The sequence below is a fragment of the Cetorhinus maximus genome, chromosome 32 (genome assembly GCF_964194155.1).
Source record: "Cetorhinus maximus chromosome 32, sCetMax3.hap1.1, whole genome shotgun sequence".
Taxonomy (NCBI): Eukaryota; Metazoa; Chordata; class Chondrichthyes; order Lamniformes; family Cetorhinidae; genus Cetorhinus; species Cetorhinus maximus.
Window position 1 is genome coordinate 1,913,672 of NC_135910.1, and position 20,045 is coordinate 1,933,716.

General features: G+C 44.6%; 1 protein-coding gene across 1 annotated transcript in view; it reads right to left on the reverse strand.

Moving 5' to 3' along the window:
* Positions 1 to 8,847: 8,847 nt before the first annotated feature.
* LOC144671279 (galectin-9-like) overlaps positions 8,848 to 20,045 on the reverse strand; it is a 37,643-nt gene continuing 26,445 nt past the window's right edge. The window contains exons 6-9 of the mRNA XM_078533088.1: positions 17,586 to 17,618; positions 16,032 to 16,117; positions 15,168 to 15,333; positions 8,848 to 9,035 (exon numbers count right to left, since the gene is read on the reverse strand). Coding sequence (XP_078389214.1) covers positions 8,889 to 9,035; positions 15,168 to 15,333; positions 16,032 to 16,117; positions 17,586 to 17,618 — 432 coding nt within the window. The 3' untranslated portion in view covers positions 8,848 to 8,888. The remainder of the gene's footprint in view (positions 9,036 to 15,167; positions 15,334 to 16,031; positions 16,118 to 17,585; positions 17,619 to 20,045) is intronic.

Genomic DNA, 20,045 nt, shown 5'->3' on the forward strand with positions numbered 1-20,045 from the left:
CCATGCCCCCTCAGATTGTCATGCCATCACCATGCCCTTCATAGCCACTCACCCAGTATCCACTATATACAGCCCTCAGGAGCCATGCAATATCAAATGGAAACACTTTAAAATCATTGGGAAAAATTAAACATCTTAAAACAAAACCTGAATTCAGACACACCATCATTGATACTGAAGAATCTAAGCTAGTGCAAAGAAAATTGTAATCCTTTAAGTGCCTATTAGGTTTGTAAACAGACAAGAAGTCACATCAAGCCATATTTTGTTTTAAGGCTTCTTAAGAGTTTCAGTTGTTCTTGGATCAATAGACTGCCTGCTGAGCTGAAGCCATAATTAGCTTTTGCGATGTAGCCAAGCATTCATAATGGCCACAGCTGTCATAACAAAAGCTTCCAGCTACATTGCCTGAAACCAAGAACAGATGTCCCATTTCCATGCCAAAGCAGAGTGCTTGTCAATGAAAGGGAGCAAGTACAGAAGTTTCTTTCAACTTTCAAAAGCAAGTATTTTTAACAGCCAATGGTGTCAGTTGATTTGAATTGCATCACAAAATATTACAAGAGAGGTTGACAGGACTTCATTTTTTTACATTTTTAACGCATCATGTCACTTTCTCCAATGGAAAGTTACACTTACACAATGCTGGTCAATGTAAGGGTATCTTTGGGGACAGATCCCTATGATGAATCACTGCATTAAAAACACATCCACATTTGAAGGTGTCAAACCATTTTACACTTGCCTTTCACAATGTTCCCAGCTCCTTAGCGGGCTCTTCCCAGTGGTCACAAGCTCTCCAAGGAAGTGTGTTCAGTTACTTACACCAGCACATGAAAATAGTGTGTGGGAGGAAATACAATGTTCCTGTGATCCTCACAATAGGGAAAGCGACACTGGGAGAGGTGTGTGTGCTGATGTGGATTTTGCTCCCAAGACCTTGCTGACCCAAGGCCACAGGAAAATGGTGTGGAGTCGGGAGGCAAAGGAAAATAGCTTTTTCTTGTTGAAAAGAACAAAGTTCAGCATTTCTTGACCCACTTCACACCCCCATTGGGAGATGAAAATCCAGCCTCCGATCTCCAGGTAATGAAGGACTTGGCAGTGTGTTGCCGGCAGGGTTGGGACCTGGTGCAGGTGCAAGTTAAAAATCACAGCCCTGGATGTCGTCTCTGCCCTGTTAGGTGGACCTAATAATCTCATGCAATTCTACTGAGATGAGAGGAACAGTTCTCCTTGGTGTCCTGGCCATTGTTTATCCAACATATCCTTCCTGAGGTGCAGTGCCCAAAGTAAAGATATCTTGCTGCAATTGTAAGACCCTTGGTGAGATCGCATCTGGAGTATTGTGTATAGTTTTGGTTTCCTTCTCTAAGGATATATTTGCCATAGAGGGAGTGCAATGGAGGTTCACCAGACTAATCCCTGGGATGGCGGGATTGTTTTACGAGGAGAGATTGAGGAAACTGGGCCTGTATTCTCTAGAGTTTCAAAGAATGAGAGGTGATCTCATTGAAACTTACTAAATTCTTACAGGGCGTGGCAGGGTATATATGGATAGGATGTTTGCCCTGGCTGGGGTGTCTAGAACCAGGGGACACAGTCTCAGAAAAAGGGGCAGGCCATTTAAGATCGAGATGAGGAGGAATTTCTTCACTCAGAGGGTGGTGGATCTTTGGAATTCTCTAGCCAAGCGGGCTGTGGAAGCTCAGTCATTGAGCATATTCAAGGCAGAAATCAATAGATTTCTGGATACTAATGATATCACGGGATATGGGGATAGTGGGGGGAAAATGGAGTAAGAGGTAGATGATGAGCCATGACCTGAATGACAGAGCAGGATCGCTGGGCCGAATGGCCTACTCCTCCTATTTCCTGTGTCTGGTACTGGGTGGCCCACGTGTGTCTCTGTGTCAAACGTCTTTCTGACATCGCCGCTGATCTTTGTGATGTCCTGGGTGATGCAGGCCAGCTGCAGTGTCAAAAGTCACTCGTGGAAGAAATGATGCCCTGGTCTAACCTGACTGATCCACGTAACCCACAATTAACTATTGGACCTGAACTCCAGGAATGGTGCTGTATAAGGGGAACGGTCCAAGCCCAATCTCCCATTGAGGATAGAAAGTTAGCTGCAGCTAGTCAGACATTCAAAAGGCATTGCCAGGAAATCTCTGGTTGGATATAAAGGGACAAATGGGAAACGTGAGGTATCAAAAAAGTGACATCAGAGTGACATCACACACAGGGAGAGGGAGGAAAGCTGAACCCAAGATTTATTTTTAGGTCAGTAGTGGAGCGGAGAGACATGGGGTGGGATTTAGTGTAGAGCTGTTGAGCCAGCGAGAGACTCACGCAACTGCTTTTCGTGAAGGCCCACCAAACAGTGCAAATTAGGCACTTAACTGGGCAGTGGCGACCCTTCCCTGGGGTCAAGGACCACGGCGGGGGGGCAGAAGTCCCTCCCACCGAGAGCTGCCGACCAATCAGGCCAGTAGCTCTGGTGAATGGCAGTGCCACCAGAACAGTGGTGGCGACTGTGGGTAGTCCACCTGCCTGAAGCCCAGGAACATTGAGACATTGAGGGACCCAAGCATAGGAAGTGACGAACAGGGAATCATAGAGGGGAGTGCCGGCAGCAAGGGCAGTGGGATGGCTCTGTATGGGCACCCTACCCCCACCCTTCCTGATGCCAGGTCCCTTGATCAGACACTGAGAATCTCTGAATGAGGGACAGCCTCCCCCAGGACCTCACAAACAAGAGTTAAGTAAAACCATTTCGGTTAACCTCCCTTTAAAATACAATGACAAGCAAGTGATTCTCTGACTACAATTGGTTGGATGATAATGGAACCATGTGAGCAGAGTCTCACCCAGCTGGATGGCAGTGGAGAGGCATTGGCGGATAACAGGCCAGATGGCCTAATTCTGTGCTGTAACCTTTATATGTTTTTATTTAACCTTAACTTTCCTATACTGAGGAACTCACATTGGAAATCTGAGCACAGAGGGTTTGTAAGCCCTTTCAGGAACCATGTTCATAGAATGAACCCCTAAACCTGTACTGTTACCATGACCACCCCGAAAAATAATTTTAAAATTAAAAGGTTAACAATCAAACCACCTTTTCACAAATCAATTGTAAGGTCACCCTGGCCAGTGAGGTCATCACCTGGCAAGTCATGTGACTGCTCGAGCCACAAGACATCAGAATGAAATTTGTGACTTCACTCAAGCAGGAAACAGAAACAAGTTGTCAGTCGCTTGGTCACCCAACAGTTAAACTCTGTGTTTGACCAAGAGGTGAAGGAGCGGGCGAGTTTCCAAAGGAAACCTTTCAGAACAAACAGCCAAGCTTTTAAAAAACCTTAAATCAGTTCAAGACCATTGAAGTAGGAATCTACATAGAAAGGTCTGCACAGACTGACATCTGTGTGTGTGCAAACTTCCGTTCACAGCAGAGAAACATCATAATGACAGTTAATACTCATCATTATCTGTGAGGAAAGTCAGAGAACTCTGCACTTGGACACCTGGACCTGCACTTTCACTGAGTCACAATGACTTGGGAGCACTTTGGAAATGGCAGGCAGGTCCTAATTCCAGGATTCCCAACCCTATTCCCAAGCTTCTGATTTCTGGGAGTGCCTTTAAAGGGTTTGGTCTGGCTTTTGTCAAAAGGCCACACCCGGCATTCCCAACCTGGCCGGCTCCATTGTGCAGAGAGGCATCTCCTACCCCTCCGCAATTTTCATGGAATCGGGCCAGTTTTTAAAGAGTTGTGGTTCACAGCCCTTCAGAGGAGTCGAGCCCTAGTCTGCATGAGGGGATCTTCTAAAAGGTCCTCCTCAAGCCCCCCCATACCAATCTCTGCCCTTCCACCCACCCACCCCCATGCCAAGCTATGGTACTTCCATGCTCATTAACCCATTATACACTGTATTGGAGCAATGAATCCTATAGTGACACTAGGATGTGTTAAAAAAGCCTTTTATAAAAGTAATTCATTCATAACTTTCTCCCATATAGAAAAAAAATAATTTCACTACAAACCAATAAAATTGTCAATCATCCAGACCCTTTAAACTATCAATAATAAAAACCACAAACCCTTGAAACCATTTCACGTTTGGCAAACAGACATTGTGAAATTGACAGTAGAGATCAGAGAGCCTGGGTTGTCAATCAAACAATGTTTTCTCTGAGTTGCAGGTGTTTCAACAGGCGTAATGGTTATCTGGGCTCTCAGCTTGGCCCTGAGTTGAAAGTGTGTTTGTGTAAACTCTTCCTCTGGTTAGTTGCTTAATTGGCTACCACCACGCTGGATGTGGGAGGACTGCAGAGCTTTGGTTTGACCTGTTGGTCGTGGAATCATTTAACTCGGTCTATTGCATGCTACGTCCGCTCTTTGGCATGTATGTCATCCTGTTTTGGACAACTCATTTTTAGGTATACCTGCTGCTGCCGCTTCTGGCATGCTTCTGCACTGCTCATTGAACCAGGATTGATCCCCCAGCTTGATGGGAATGGTAGAGTGGGGGATATTCCGGGCCATGGGGTTACAGATTGTGGTTGTATACAATTCTGCTGCTGGTGATGGCCCACAGTGCCTCATAGATGCCCAGTTTTGAGTTGCCAGGTCTGTTCGAAATCTATTCTAGTTAACATGGTGGTAGAGACACACTTTATCTCCATAACGAGTGTCCTACCAATACTGATATAGACAGATGCATCTCAATAGATTGATTGTTCGGGATGAGCTCATATAAGCTCTTTCCTCTTGTTGGTTCCCTCACCACCTGCTGCAGACCCAGTCTAGCAGCTATGTCCTTCAGGACTTGGCCAGCTCGGTCAGTAGGATACAAGGTCCTGGAGTTTTATTCATAGGGGCATAGAATACAAAAGCAAGGATGTTATGATAAATCTGTATGAAACACTGTTTCGGCCTCAACTAGAGCTTTGTGTCTAGCCCTGAGTGCCACACTTCACAGAGGATGTGAAGCATTAAAGTGCAGAAAAGGTTCACGAGAATAGCCCCAGGAATCAGAAACTCCAGTTACGTGGATACTTTGGAGAAACTGGGTTGATCTCCTTGGAGAAGAGAAGGTTAAGAGGAGATTTGATAGAGGCGTTCAAAATCATGAAAGGGCTGGACAGAGCAGATAGAGAAAAACTATTCCCAATTGGCGGAAGGATTGAGAATTAGAGGATATGATTTAAGGTGATTGGCTAAAGAAGTAGTGACCACATGAGAAAAAGCTTTTGTACCCAGCGAGGGGTCAGGATGGGGAATGCATTGCCTGAGAGTTTGGTGGAGACAGATTCAATAGTGGCCTTCTAAAGGAAATTGGACAATTATATGTCGAGAAAAAAATTGCAAGGGAGAGGTTGGGGGAGTGGGGCTTGTTCTTGCAGAGAGTTGACAAAGACACGACGGGCCGAATGGCTTCCTTCTGTGCTGTATCCATCCTATGTTTCTATGGTGTTACTGAGCCACTCTCTTGATGGACATTGAAGTCCCCCACCCAGAGCCACATTCTGTGCCCTTTCCATCCTCAGCGCTTCTTCCAAGTTGTGTTCAATATGGAGGAGTATTGAATTATCGGCTGAGGCTGGTAACAGTGGTGGGGGCGGTGGTGGAGATGGTGGGGGTGGGGGGGTGGTGTTGGGGCAGTAGGTGATAACCAGCAGGAGGTTTCCTCACCCATGTTTGATCCAATGCCACAAGACCAATGTTCTGGTTTCTGCACCACCAAAAGCAATTGCAGGAGGAAGGAGGCACTGGGAGGGCTGCGATGGGGGGTTAAGCTGAGGAATGGGTTATTTGGCTGGTCACTTCCTCCACCAGAGTCAATGTCGAGCAGTCCCAAGGCCACACCCTCCCGACTGTATACTACTGTGCCACCACCTCTGCAGGGTCTGTCCTGCCGGTGGGACAGGGCATACCCATGGACGGTGATGGTGGTGTCTGGAACATTAACCGTAAGTTATGATTCCTTGAGGATGACTAATTTGTGAGATAGCTCTCCCAATTTTGCACGAGGCCCCAGATGTTAGTGAGGAGGACTTTGCAGGGTCGACAGGGCTGGGTTTGCTGTTGTCACTTCCAGGGCCTAGGTCAATGCCGGGTGGTTCATCCACTTTTATTCTTATTTTGACTTTTCTGTAGTGGTTTTGTACAATTGAGTGGCTTACTCAGTCATTTCACACCACAGTTAAGAGTCGATCACATTGTTGTAAGTCTGGAGCCACATACAGGCCAGACTGAGTACAGATGGCAGATTTCCTCCCTTGAAAGGTATTAGTGAACCAGATGGGTTTTTACAACAATCCACTGGTTTCACAATCATAATTAATGAGACTCGCATTTTATTCCAGATTGATTAACTGAATTTTAAATTCCACTGAGGGATTTGAACCAATGTCTCTGGAGCATTAGTCCGGGTCCCCAGGATCTTCTCCCACCTCTGGCACATATTCCCAGCATTCCTGGGTTTCTCAGTTTCTCTCGCCTGGCTTGTGTTCATTTGGTTCACGTGGCAACAACAAAGATGGAGGAAGCAAAATGAAATACAACAGCGCTTTTTATAAGCGTACATTCATTTTAAACACATTCAGAGATCAGAATTTTACACATTGTATCTGTCAGAAGATGCAAAATAAAGTCTTTACATTTCATAGGTTAGGTGTACAAAATTGTGAGGGGCCTAGATCGGGTACGCAGGAAAGAACTGTTTCCTCTAGCTGAGGGATCAATTACCAGGGAGCATAGATTTAAGGTGATTGGTAGAAGGATTAGAGGGGACATGAGGAAAAACCTTTTCACCCAGAGAGTGGTGGGCGTCTGGAATTAACTAGCACCTAGTTTCTTTTTTTCTCTTTTTCGGCTGGTGCAGACACAATGGGCTGAATGGCCTCGTTCTGCACCGTAACGGTTCTATGGTTCATTAAATGTTATGGACCATTCATTACTGGATCTCTATTCAGGGATATCGATGTCACAGGAAGGAACTGTTCTTTCTTCCAAGACAGCAGCAGTTTGAAACCTATCCCAACCTCTACAAAACCATTCCCAGTGAGTGATACGTAACCATCGCTGATTAAATTCTTTAGTTTTAAAAGTGCGCTGTTCCATGTTAGCGCAATGCATTCACGCTGAAATCCTTCTCCCTGCCATTTTAAACAAAGCAATGTCTCCGACAAGCCAAAGATCTTTGATCGCAATGTGTTAACACCTTGCATTGTAATCGGACACACCATGTTCCAGATTTTGGAATTAATTCCTGAGAATTAGATGAAGGCCCCTCCCTGGCTCAAGAACCTAAAATGTGGGGTGGTGAGGTGCGGGGAGTGGTAGGTTGAGAGGGTTACTCATCCACGGACAGAACTGAGCATTACCAGCTTCTCTAATCCTGGCTGTGAGGGCACAAGAGACTGGTTCCCCAGTCCCCAGCCCCTTACCACCCAAACATGTTTAGACAGGACAATGTCAGTCACAGATTAGCACAATACAGACAAGGATTTTGTAATTACACAAATCACAGTACAAAAGTTGTTACAGAACCTCTTACAATATTTAAACATTATTGCTTTATAAAGTGGAGAGAAACTATTATCTCTAGTGGGAGAGTCCAGAAAAAGGGGGCAGAACCATAAAATTCGAGCCAGGCCATTCAGGGGTGATGTCAAGAAGCACAAAGCATAGTGGAAATCTAGAACTCCCTCCCACAAAAAGCTGCTGGTACAGGTGATCAACTGAAAATTTCAAAAATGAGATTGGTAGCATTTTGTTGGGTGAGAATATTAAGGGAAACAAGACTGGTAAATAAAATGGAGTTAAGTTACAGATCAGGCGTGATGGAACAGCCTCGAGGGGTTGAATGGCCTCCTCCTGTCCCTATGCTTCATGTGCAAAGGTTGCAGAGGGTTTTATTTCACAGGCTTTTCTGTGTTTTGAAAGAAACTTTGCCTTCTCCTCAGTCCTGTTTGTCAGTGGCCATCTTGTATGTCACATGGTGAAGGGGAGATTGCCACTCGATACTAAATAAGTGACATCTTAACTGTGTTCTTTATAAACAGTTGCAGCATGCCACTAATTGGATGGCTCTTTTGAAGATTGGCACAAAGGGCTGAATCCCTGCTGTGTCAGTCTATGATTCTATAAACGACTGGGGCAGGTAAGGAATAAGAGGGGAGAAGGGAAATTCTGACCCTAGAGTGGTCTACATAAAATTATAACAACTTTTTGTTGGATGATCCTTAGTTGAAACTCCTTAAGAGCCCGCTATTTTATTTCCCTGCTGATTAGCTGTATTCGCTCATTGTCTACACTTGTTCCTGTGTTGGAAGCAGTAAATTTGAAAGGAATCATTTTTTTTTTAAATTGGCTTTTTGGGACATCGTTGAGGTTACTTTTGTCACTATTCTTTGATGAGATTGGTCCCTTGAGCTGCATGAGCACAAGTGCCTCCACAAGCTGACAGAACCCAAGAATGACTCACTCCTTCATTCCCCCCCATCCCTTATTTCTAAAAGGCACCAGCAATGTCAGATTGGGAACAGAGTGGAGATCAGACTTGTGCTTGCTATCTATCACTGAATGTTAACATGTGCCTGTTTAGCTTTATTTAACTGCATTTTTTTAAACAAATACATAACAAAAAGAGCTGCCAAAACCAAATCTGTGTGAATTATTGTTCATTGGCTAATGTGCCAAGTAAGAGAGGTGTTGACCTCTGCCCTCAAACAAAATGGTTGTCGTTTGGGCTCTATGGAGGGGAATTTCCACCAAGGATATTCTTCAAGAAAGGAAGGAGGTAAAAGAATGTGAGACTCTCCCAAGTATAGAGATTCAGTTTCATGGAAAAAGCAAATGATTTATTTCAAAAATATTAGTACTGCACAAGAGAAAGACTGATGTCGCCAGTGATCTCCAATTGATTGACTTGGTTCAGGGGTTGGAGCCGATGGTTGAAGTTGAACAGATGTCTTCCATTGACTGAAACCTTGTAGCAGGTCGGTTGAACCACAATCAGCATCTGACAAGACATAATTCCAGAGAAATCAGGAACTCTCCACATCGAAAGGCTCTTTTGTGATCTGATCAGATACAAAATCCTCAGCAACAAAGAACATGTATTTTACGTTGGGGCTTCTCATGTATCAGAGAATGTTCACATATGAATTATTTTGGGGTGTCAAGTCTTTTATCACTTAAAACAATAAATTTTAAAGACAGCAAGATCCCAGGCATAGCAACAAGATAAATAACAGTTTTTTTTTATTCCTTCAAAGGATGTGGGCATCACTGGCAAGGCCAACATTCACTGCCCATTCCAAATTGCCCTTGAACTTGCCATCCCATTTCAGAGGAGCAGTTCAGAGTCAATCACATTGCTGTGGGTCTGGAGTCACATGTAGGCCAGACCAGGTAAGGGTGGCAGATTTCCTTCCCTAAAGGCATTAGTGAACCAGATGGGTTTTTACAACAATCGATGATAGTTTTATGGTCACAATTACTGAGGTTAGCCTCTCAATTCCAGATTATTAGTTGAATTTAAATTCCACCAGCTGCCATGGTGGGATTTGAACTCTTGTCCCCGGAGCATTTGCGTGGGCTTCTGGATTACTAGTCCAGTGACATTACCACGACACCACTGTTTGTTGGGTGGCGTGTTGGCCGGGACACTGGGAGGACTTTTGTGCTCTTGGAATTGTGCTATGGGATCTTTAACATCCACCTGACCAAAGGTACAGGCAGGACCCTGAGAAGCAGCAGAGAACAGAGACACTTGCTCAACCACTGCCACTCAAAATTCAAACTGGAAGCAAAATGGAGCCCACCCCTGCCTCAGCTGTGGCCCTCAATGTACTGTGTCTCTGGGGTGCCACCCAGATCCTGCAAGCTCTGGGTGCGTCTACGCAGAGGACAGAAACTGAACAGCAAAGTCACCACTTCCAGCCTCCCAATGGGGAACTCCAGCTGTTTTTGTTCTTGTTTCACTTTCATTAGGAAGTGTGAGCTGGGAGTAAGGTTACATTCCTGCATCGCCAACTGTGTGACCCAGGCTTTAACCTTTGGAGAAGCTGTCAGTGTACCTCACAAAGTACTAACAGCACAGAGAGAGGCATCTCAGCTCAAGAGCTCCATGTCAGTGTTTCTGCTTCATCTAAGCCAGGGGTGGGGAACCTTTTCCTTATCACGGGCCATTTACGTATAGACAAAATCAGTCGTGGGCCACACACACATAAAATTCAACAGTGTAGGTGGAGCTTTAGTAGATAAAACCGCATTCTCAACTTGTAATCTGCTGATTTTGAGCTCTGCCCACAAAACAGCATAATGTTTCTCAGTATTCCTGGTGTCATTTTGTTGTTTAAATTGGATGGCAAGTTTCCCAACCCAAAAGTCTAACACTGTCCTAAAGTCCACCCAGGCCTTAGCTGTTTTCACGCACCATCATGGTCAGTCACAGAGACAAATGAGCAGACATGAGGTCATGATGAGTTTGACAGATCTCACCTAAAATAGCGTCTGAGACAACAAAGAAGAGTCCTTTAGGCAATAGAAATGTCTAGTACCAGTTTCAGACTCTACACAAAACATCTGAGCTCATTTTAATTTTTGGAAATCTTGCTGTGGCCAGATGAAATTGAGCAATGGGCGGGATCCAGCCCATGGGCCATGGATTCCCCACCCCTGATTGAACCTCTTCAACATAATCTTCTATTCTTCCTCCCTCAGGTGTGTATCTAGCCTCCCCTTAAATGTATCTACGCTATTCATTTCAACCAGCCCCAGTGGTAATGAGTTCCACATTTTCCCCACTCTCTGACAAAGAAGTTTCTCCTGAGTTCCCCGATGGATTTATTAGTGACTAGATTATATCGATGGCCCCTAGTTTTAGGCTCACACACACGTGGAAATAGTTTCTCTATCTCTAACCTAACAAACCGTTTCATATCCTTGAACCTTTCTAGGAGGTCACTCCTCAGTTTTCTCTTTTCTAGAAAAAAGAGCCCCACGCTGTTCAATCTATCTTTTTTTTAATTCATTTACAGGATGTGGGCATTGCTGGCTAGGCCAGCATTTATTGCCCATCCTTAATTACCCTTGATAAGATGGTGGTGAGCTTCTTGAACCGCTGCAGTCTCTGTGGTGTAGGTACACCCACAGCACTGTTAGGGAGGGAGTTCCAGGATTTTAACCCAGTGACAGTGAAGGAACGGCGATATATTTCCAAGTCAGGATGGTGAGTGACTGGGAGGGGAACTTTCAGATGGTGGTGTTCCCATGCACCTTGTCCTTCTAGATAGTAATGGTCGTGGGTTTGGAAAGTGCTGCCTAAGGAGTCTTGGTGGGTTTCTGCAGTGCCTCTGAGTCCTGGTGTCATTTTATTAAATCCATTTTAGCATATGGAGAGCAGACTGTGCACAGAAGTCTGTGTGGCATAACTAGGCATCAACACAAGTTTAATGTAACTTCTCCGCTTTTCAATTCTATCCCTTTAGAAATGAATCTCATTTGTGTCAAAGCTGTGTGTGTCTTTTTTTAAAAGATCTTAATGTTGCTACTTTTAAGTGATCTGTATATTTGTAGCCCCAGCTCCCTCAGTTTCTTTATCCCATTTAGATACTTAATGTTCCTCAGTACTGATTAATAGGCCAGGATGCCTATCAGCTGTAATGGCAGCCAGCAGTATGTTGTACACACTGGGACTGAGGTACAGGATAACAAAGCTCAACAGGAGGGCTACGATACAGGTACATAGTTACCAACATACAAACAAGGAGCAAGCAGTAGATCATTCAGCCCCTCGAGCCTGTTCCACCATCTAATAAGATCATGGCTGATCTGTTAGTAACCGGAAAGCGGCACCCCACCTACCGCCGATAACCTATCACCCCCTTGCTTACCAAGAATCTATCCAGCTCTGCCTTCAAATATTGAAAGACTTTGCTTCCACCACCTTTTCAGGAAGAGAGTTCCAAAGACTCATGATCCTCTGAGAGAAAAAATTTCACCTCATCTCTGTCTTAAATGGGCAACCCTTTATTTTTAAACAGTGACCCCCTAGTTCTAGATTCTTCCACAAGAGGAAACATCCTCTCCACATCCACCCTGTCAAGACCCCTCAGGATTTTATATGTTTCAATCAAGTTGCCTCTTACTCTTCTAAACTCCAGTGGATACAAGCCTAACCTGTCCAACCTTTCCTCATAAGATAGCCCAGCCCACCCATTCCAGGTGTTAGTCTGGTAAACCTTGTCTGAACTGCTTCCAACGCATTTACATCCTTCCTCAATAAAGGTGACCAATACTGTACTCAGTACTCCAGATGTGATCTCACTAGTGCCAGTACAGCTGAAGCATAACCTCCCTACTTTTGTATTCAATTCATTTCCACCCCCAAGATACTTGCTTGTTAGTGTTAGGACTGCAGGACACTCAAAGCTTTAAAAGTTCACAAGACACTCAGGCAGATCTAAGATACAGCTTTGCGCTGGACTGGATTTATACTGCAGCCTGCGCCAACCTGAAGTGATGCAGGAGATTGCGGTGGCTGGATCTCAGCCTGCTCAGCTACCAAATGCTCGAGACACCAGTACTCAGCTGGAGTGCTCAACATAAATATGAACTCCAAACTACCTCTGTCAACATGGAAACAGACTGCACTGGGAGAGGGATTAGGAAGCTCATGAGTAATGCTAATGGAAACATAGTAAAGATCCTGGAGTGACCAGGTTTACTGCTAGTGGCTAACCAAACAAACATCCTCCATGCTGTACCTTGAGTTGCCAACTCCCCAGGCTTGGGACAGTACTGCAACATCCCAAAGAGAACTCATAGCGACGTTAAAAGAATCTATTTTACTAAATTAATTATAAAAATATTGGAGAAAGATTAAAAAAACATGCAGTTTGAGGTCAACGGATGAAACCTCCAGGAATATGTGCAGCCATAATAATAATAGTATCTGAAACAACTCAATTTTTAAACTTTGTTCTTGGCATGAGTAAGGTATTGATTAACTTTGAAGACTTCAATGATCAACCTTGAAGATATTAATGATCAACCACATCAGGGAGGGACTGGAGTTACCTGTCGGCCTGACGGGTATTAAAGAACCTACTGGGTTTATGCAGCAATCAGGCAGCTCATTTTCTCATTCTAAGCAACAGATGTTTTTTAAAATAGTTCAAGATTCAAACTTGCGATTTGATTTGATGACCTTGAGTTGCTGCTCTATCCCATAGCCACTTGGTTACCACAGAATCATAGAATAGTTACTGCACAGAAGGAGGCCATTCAGCCTGTCATGTCCATGCCAGCTCTTAGCAACTCACCTGGTCCCATTCCCCTGCCTTTTCCCCATTGCCCTGCAATTTTTTCCTTTTTGGAAAATGATCCAATTCCCTTTTGAAAGCTCGACTGAACCTTCCTCCACCACACTCTCAGACACTGCATTCCAGATCCTAGCCACTCACTGTGTTACCATTTTCCTCATGTCTCCATTGCTTCTTTAGCCAATCACCTTAAGTCAGAGCCCTCGGGTTCTTGATCCGTCCGCCAACAGAAACAGTTTCTCCCTATCTGCTCTGTCCAGATGTCTCATGATTTTAAACACCTCTATCGAATCTCCTCTTAATCTTCTCTTCTCCAAGGAGAACAGCCCCAGCTTCTCCAATCTATCCACATAACTGAAGTTCCTCATTCCCAGGACCATTGTTGTGAATCTTTTCTGCACTCTCTCTCTAATGCCTTTGCACCCTTCCTAAAGTGTGGTGCCCTTAACTGGATGCAATACTCCAGTTGAGGCTGTACCAGTGTTTTATACAAGTTAACAGAACATCCTTGCCCTTATTTCTATGTCCCTATTTATAAAGCCCGGGATACTGTATGCTTTATTAACTGCTTTCTCAGCCTGCCACCACCTTCAGTGATACGTGCACATGTACACCCAGATTCCTCTGTCCCCCCACCTCCTTTAGAATTGTACCTTATATTTTATATCACATTTCCTCATTCTCTCTACTTCACACTTCTCTATGTTGAATTTTATCTGCCACATGTCTGCCCAATCCACCAGCCTAAGTCCTCTTGAAGTCGATTACTATTCTCCTCACAGTTCACAATACTTCCAAGTTTTGTGTCATCTGCAAATTTTGAAATTGTGCCCTGTACACCAAGTCAAGGTCATTAATATATGAAGGAAAGCAGTGGTCCTAACACTGGCCCCTGGGGAAAACCACTATAAACCTTCCTCCAGTCTGAAAGACAACTGTTCATCACCATTCCATTTCCCGTCACTCAGCCAATTTCATATCCATGCTGCCATTGTCCCTTTTATTCCATGAGCTATAACATTGCTCACAAGTCTGTTGTGCAGCACTTTATCAAATTCCTTTTGGAAGTCCACGTACACCACATCAACAGCATTGCCCTCATCAAACCTCTCTGTTACCTCATCGAAAGACTCAAGCAAGTTAGTTAAACATGATTTGCCCTTAACAAATCTGTGCTGGCTTCCCTGAATTAATGTCCAAGTGATTGTTAATTTTGACCCAGATTATCATTTCTAAAAGCTTCCCCACCACTGAAGTTAAACTGACTGGCCTGTAGTTGCTGAGCTTATCTATACAGCCTTTATTTAAACAAGGGTGTAAACTTTGTAATTCTCTAGTCCTCTGGCACCAAATCTCTATCCAAGGAAGATTGGAAGATTTTGGTCAGTACCTCTGCCATTTCTATTCTTACTTCCCTCGGTATCCATGGATGTATCTCACCCAGTCTTGATGACTTTTCAACTTCATTAGCTCCTCTAATACCTCCTCATTATGAATTGTTATCATATCCGTGTCTTAACTACCTCCTCTTTCACTATGGTTTGGGCAGCATCTTCTTCCTTGGTAAAGACGGGTGCAAAGTCCTCAGCTATGCACCCTGGAATAAATCCCATTTTAGGGCCCTAATTGGCCCCACTCCTCCTAGGAGCAATTAAAGTGAGGAGGAGGCCACACCACTCAGAACACCTAATCCCTAGGCAGTAGAAACGGTCGATGACATTGATTCATTGGGCTCGAGATTAATACACAGTTCGTTCTCTGGAACCAGCAGCATCCACAGCAGGTCCGATCAGGATCACTCAATGCACAGTCAGATCGCATACCTCAAAGGTCTGACCCGGTACGAATGGGAGAAAGGACAGGGCCCTCTCCTCCGTAGCCCAGTTCTGGTTGATGCGACTGTTCCTCACCACAGCGTTTTCGTCAAACCTTTGATTTATGTGGAGAGCAATGTTATCAGAATAACTCGCCTTTAGATTAATGGTAAACCTGAAAAACAAAATAGGCACAACATGGGCTGGGAGCTGATTCGATGAAGGATAGAGGAGTAGAGAGGCGAAGAGGTTTAGAGAGGAAATTCTGGAGCTTAGGGCCATCAGTGGCAATGGGGAGGAAAGTCGGGATAATATTAATGGTATTTTATTCAAGAAACCCTTTGGTAGCCTGAAGGTGGAATTGCAGTGTGACTCACATTGAAAAATTCATATATAGACTACATAATCAGGTTAAAAATGTGAAACATGTAACAATTATGTAGTAATAATAGACAAACAAACTCAATAGTTAACAGGGAAGCAGTGGACAGGACATTAAAGGAAAGATAATGTTGAATTAAAATTATATTAAAATTACAAACCAATATACCATTCCTACAGTACAGGCACTGAAGTACATATAAATTTCATCATTTAAGTACTTCAAAGGACTCAAAACGTACAAGGAATAGGGTAATAAGGATGTGCAGGAGGCCAGAATTGGAGTTGTGATGGAGTCTAGGGCTGGACAAGGTTACGGAGATAGAGAGGGGTGAGGCCACAGGAGCTTTGTACATAAGGGTAAGAATTGTACAAATAGGTGTTGGCAGACAGGGATCTTCTATTGTGGGGCTCAAGTTGTCTCATGCACTTGTATAAATAACATTAAACACCTCAACTTTAAACCCTGTCTTGCCATGGTCCACAGTTTACCTGTAAGGCTTGGGTTTCACAGTCCCAACAACTTTTATCTTCTGCTGAGGCTGGATGCTTCCTAGGTAGGCCTGGTATGGAACCACCTGAAAACAAATTGGCAGCACATGAGGAGCTGAATCCAGACCAGGGACACTCTCACCCCCAGAGGAATCCAGACCAGGGACACTCTCACCCCCAGAGGAATCCAGACCAGGGACACTCTCACCCCCAGAGGAATCCAGACCAGGGACACTCTCACCCCCAGAGGAATCCAGACCAGGGACACTCTCACCCCCAGAGGAATCCAGACCAGGGACACTCTCACCCCCAGAGGAATCCAGACCAGGGACACTCTCACCCCCAGAGGAATCCAGACCAGGGACACTCTCACCCCCAGAGGAATCCAGACCAGGGACACTCTCATCCCCAGAGGAATCCAGACCAGGGACACTCTCATCACCAGAGGAATCCAGACCAGGGACACTCTCACCCCCAGAGGAATCCAGACCAGGGACACTCTCATCCCCAGAGGAATCCAGACCAGGGACACTCTCACCTGCAGAGGAATCCAGACCAGGGACACTCTCACCCCCAGAGGAATCCAGACCAGGGACACTCTCATCCCCAGAGGAATCCAGACCAGGGACACTCTCACCCGCAGAGGAATCCAGACCAGGGACACTCTCACCCCCAGAGGAATCCAGACCAGGTGAAAACCTCCAGAGGAAACCAAGCTTTGCCTGTCCACCACTGGGGAGAATATTTTAACCCAAAGTTTCACATTTCCTTTTCCAGAAGCAATAAGTAAATGTGGGCCTGGAGGTTCTTAAACATTCGAGTATTGGATTCCGAGAACATAGAATTGAAATTTATCCAACCGTTCTCTTTAACAGTTGCAGGATCCTTTAAAGCAGCAAAATGTCTCCCGGGAGGGAATCTGGGCACAACGCAGGAAGTGAGAGGAGAGTTAATGGAGGCGAGGTGGATGAGTTGCTTTTCAAGGACACCTTTGAAGGAGCAAACAGGTTTAGCAAGAAAATTTCAATCTTTCTTTAATGACGACAAACCCCAGGTCATATAGGAACCTTGCCACACAAAGAGCCGTCAACAATAACTTCTGTTTATGTAGAACTTCTCAAGTTGCTTCACAGGAGTGAGTATCAAACAAAATTTTACACCAAGCCACAAAAGGGCAGATTAGAACAGGTAAATGATGTAGGGTTTAAGTCGTGTCTTACAGGAGGAGAGAGAGAGTTTTGATATATATTTCAAAAAGGGGGAGAAAGAGATGGAGAAAGAAAGAGAGATGAAGGCATAGAGAAAGTTGAAGAGATAGAGGTAGGTAGAGAAGGTTGAAGAGACAGTGAACGAGACAGGGAGTGAGACAGAGAGAGCTTTGTAATGTCAGCTGTTGTATGAAGTGCTGACAATGGCCAACTTATGGTTGGGGTCCTAAAAGTGTCATTCACCTTTGGTAAGAATATGGACGTGGTGCATCTTTAATTCAGCACCAATTTTGCAAGAATGAAACCACAAGGTACAGTTTTTACAAAAACCCAAACAAATACTCACCGGACTAGACACAACCACTTTGGTGGGTGACTTCTGAAAAGCAATGACAAATGAGGTTAGTATTCAAAGTGAAGGCTTCAGATGATATCTCACTGACCACACAAACCCCTAATCACCCCAGGTAGAATCTGTCACTGGCACCAGTTTAATTCACTATTTTCAGACTTTTCACTGGCATAAGCATTTATTTTTGTAGTGATTTGGATGCAATCAGACATGCAATGAGACACGACTCTTTCACATCTTTCTGTGTTGAGGTGGAATCAAACTACTGTATTGGAGAATCATTTGGATTGCATGTCCTAAAGATGTACTCAGCCCATTTGATCAGATTCACATCGATGGCAACTTAAAGGAGGTTCAGCAATAAACTGTTTGCAATAAGCAGAGCTGGCTAGGGACAGGGTCAACAGCCTTTGTCCACCTTAAAATGCAATGGTTTACACAGCCCAGTGTCAACATCACACATTGATCCTGGACTCCACTGGACCTGAAGCACCACTAAAATCAGGGGGGAGGGTGTGGCACAGTGGTATTGTCACTGGACTATATTCCAGAGACACAGGGTAATCCTCTGGGGACCTGGGTTCAAATCCCACCACAGTCAATGGCAAAATTCAATAAAAATCTCAAATTAAAAAGTCTAATGATGACTATAAAACCATTGTTGATTGTTGTAAAAACCCATCTGGTTCACTAATGCCCTTTAGGGAAGGAAATCTGTTGTCCTTACCTGGTCTGGCCTACAGGTGAACCAATGTGGTTGCCTATGCAATGCCCTCTGAACAAGGGCAATAAATGCCACATCCAATGAACAAATATCTTCTTTAATCCAGCACTCTTACTTTAAAATAGAAGTGAATGGAAGCAGAATGAAACACACCCAATGTGATCAGAGTTCAAACAAAAGCAAAATGCAGATCACTAGGGAGAACTGTGGAAACTAATAAATTCCCAATGGGGTGAGGGGAAGGTTCTGTAAGACTCAGCCAGTGTGGGAGAGAGGAAAGCACAAATCAATCGAAAAATTTCCAAGGTTCCTCGAGTTTGACTCAGCACTGAGTGAGGCTGGTGGTGGAAGGGAATGGAGTAAAAATTAATCTTCACAATGTTAACCCGAGGCATTATCACTCGGGTTTAAATATGCAACAAGGCTCCCTCCCTGATATCAGGGGGTTAAAAACACAGCCAAACGGGGATTGGATTGATTCAGAACAGCAAGATCTCAGCTTCAATCCTCTCTCCACCTGGAATCGGCAGTTTACAGTCAGGAAATTGGTAAGGGTAACGGAATTTACCTCAAGTCTCTGGGATAGGGTTTTCCCACTCCTCATCCAATGGCTCCAAGTGCACAACATATGCAGCTATGTTGCTCAGGACAGGATCAGAGTTGGCCACGAGGCCTCCTCCAGTCAAATTGCTCGCCAGCATCTCCCATTTAGGCCCAGACAGGAAGAACAGGCACAGAGAGTGGTATCAAAGAGCTGCCTGTGCCCACAAGGTAGACCACAGCTAGAGTACTGCGTACAATTCTGGTGACCGCTTTACAGGAAAGATGTGATCACGCTAGGGAGGGTACAGAAGAGACTTATGATGTTGCCAGGACTGGAAAATTTTAGCTTCGAGGAAAGATTGAATAGACTGGGGCTGTTAATCTCTACAACTGAGAAGGCTGAGGGGAGATTTAACTGAGGTGTATAAAATTAGGAGGGGCTGAGATAAAGTGGACCTGAACAACTTAAGAAGTATTTGGATGTGCACTTGCGATGCCGTGGCAGACAAGGCTATGGGCCTAGTGCTGGAAAATGGGATTAGAATAGTTATGTATTTGTTTGACCGGCGCAGACTCGATGGGCCAAAGGGCCTTTTTCTGTGCTGTCGACCTCTATGACCGTATAACCAGAGAGGTCAATAATCAGGGGTCATTGAGTTAAAGTAACTAGTTTAGGGTGGTGAGAGTCCGGAACTCACTGTCTGAAGGAGTGGTAGAGGCAGAAGCCCTCAGATTTAAAAAGTGCTTGGATATGTACTTGAAGCTATAATCTACTGGGTTATGGACTAAATGGGGTTAGGCTGGTTAGCTCTCATTCAGCCAGTGCAAACACAGTAGGCCAAATGGCCTCCTTCTGTGTTGTCGGTTTTCTACGCTTCTGAGTTCAGGCTGACAGGCCTGAATCCCTCCTGTTCTGTAACCACTGTCTACTTGTCCTACTGAGCAATCAAGTCAAACTGAGACACTTCTTTAATGGTTTCAGCTTGATGCCACTGTAATACCACATGGGTAAACGTGGCTGCACAGATCTGGCAGGACTTTTTTTTCATCCTTTCCAAGCCCTCAGGAACCACTACACTTGTGAGCAACGTAAGTTCCCCGTATCCTTCAGTCTGACTCACCTTGGAGTGATTTCGCCCTTTAGCTGTTAGTTGAGAGGCCTATGATGAAGGAGAGGGAAGGTCAAT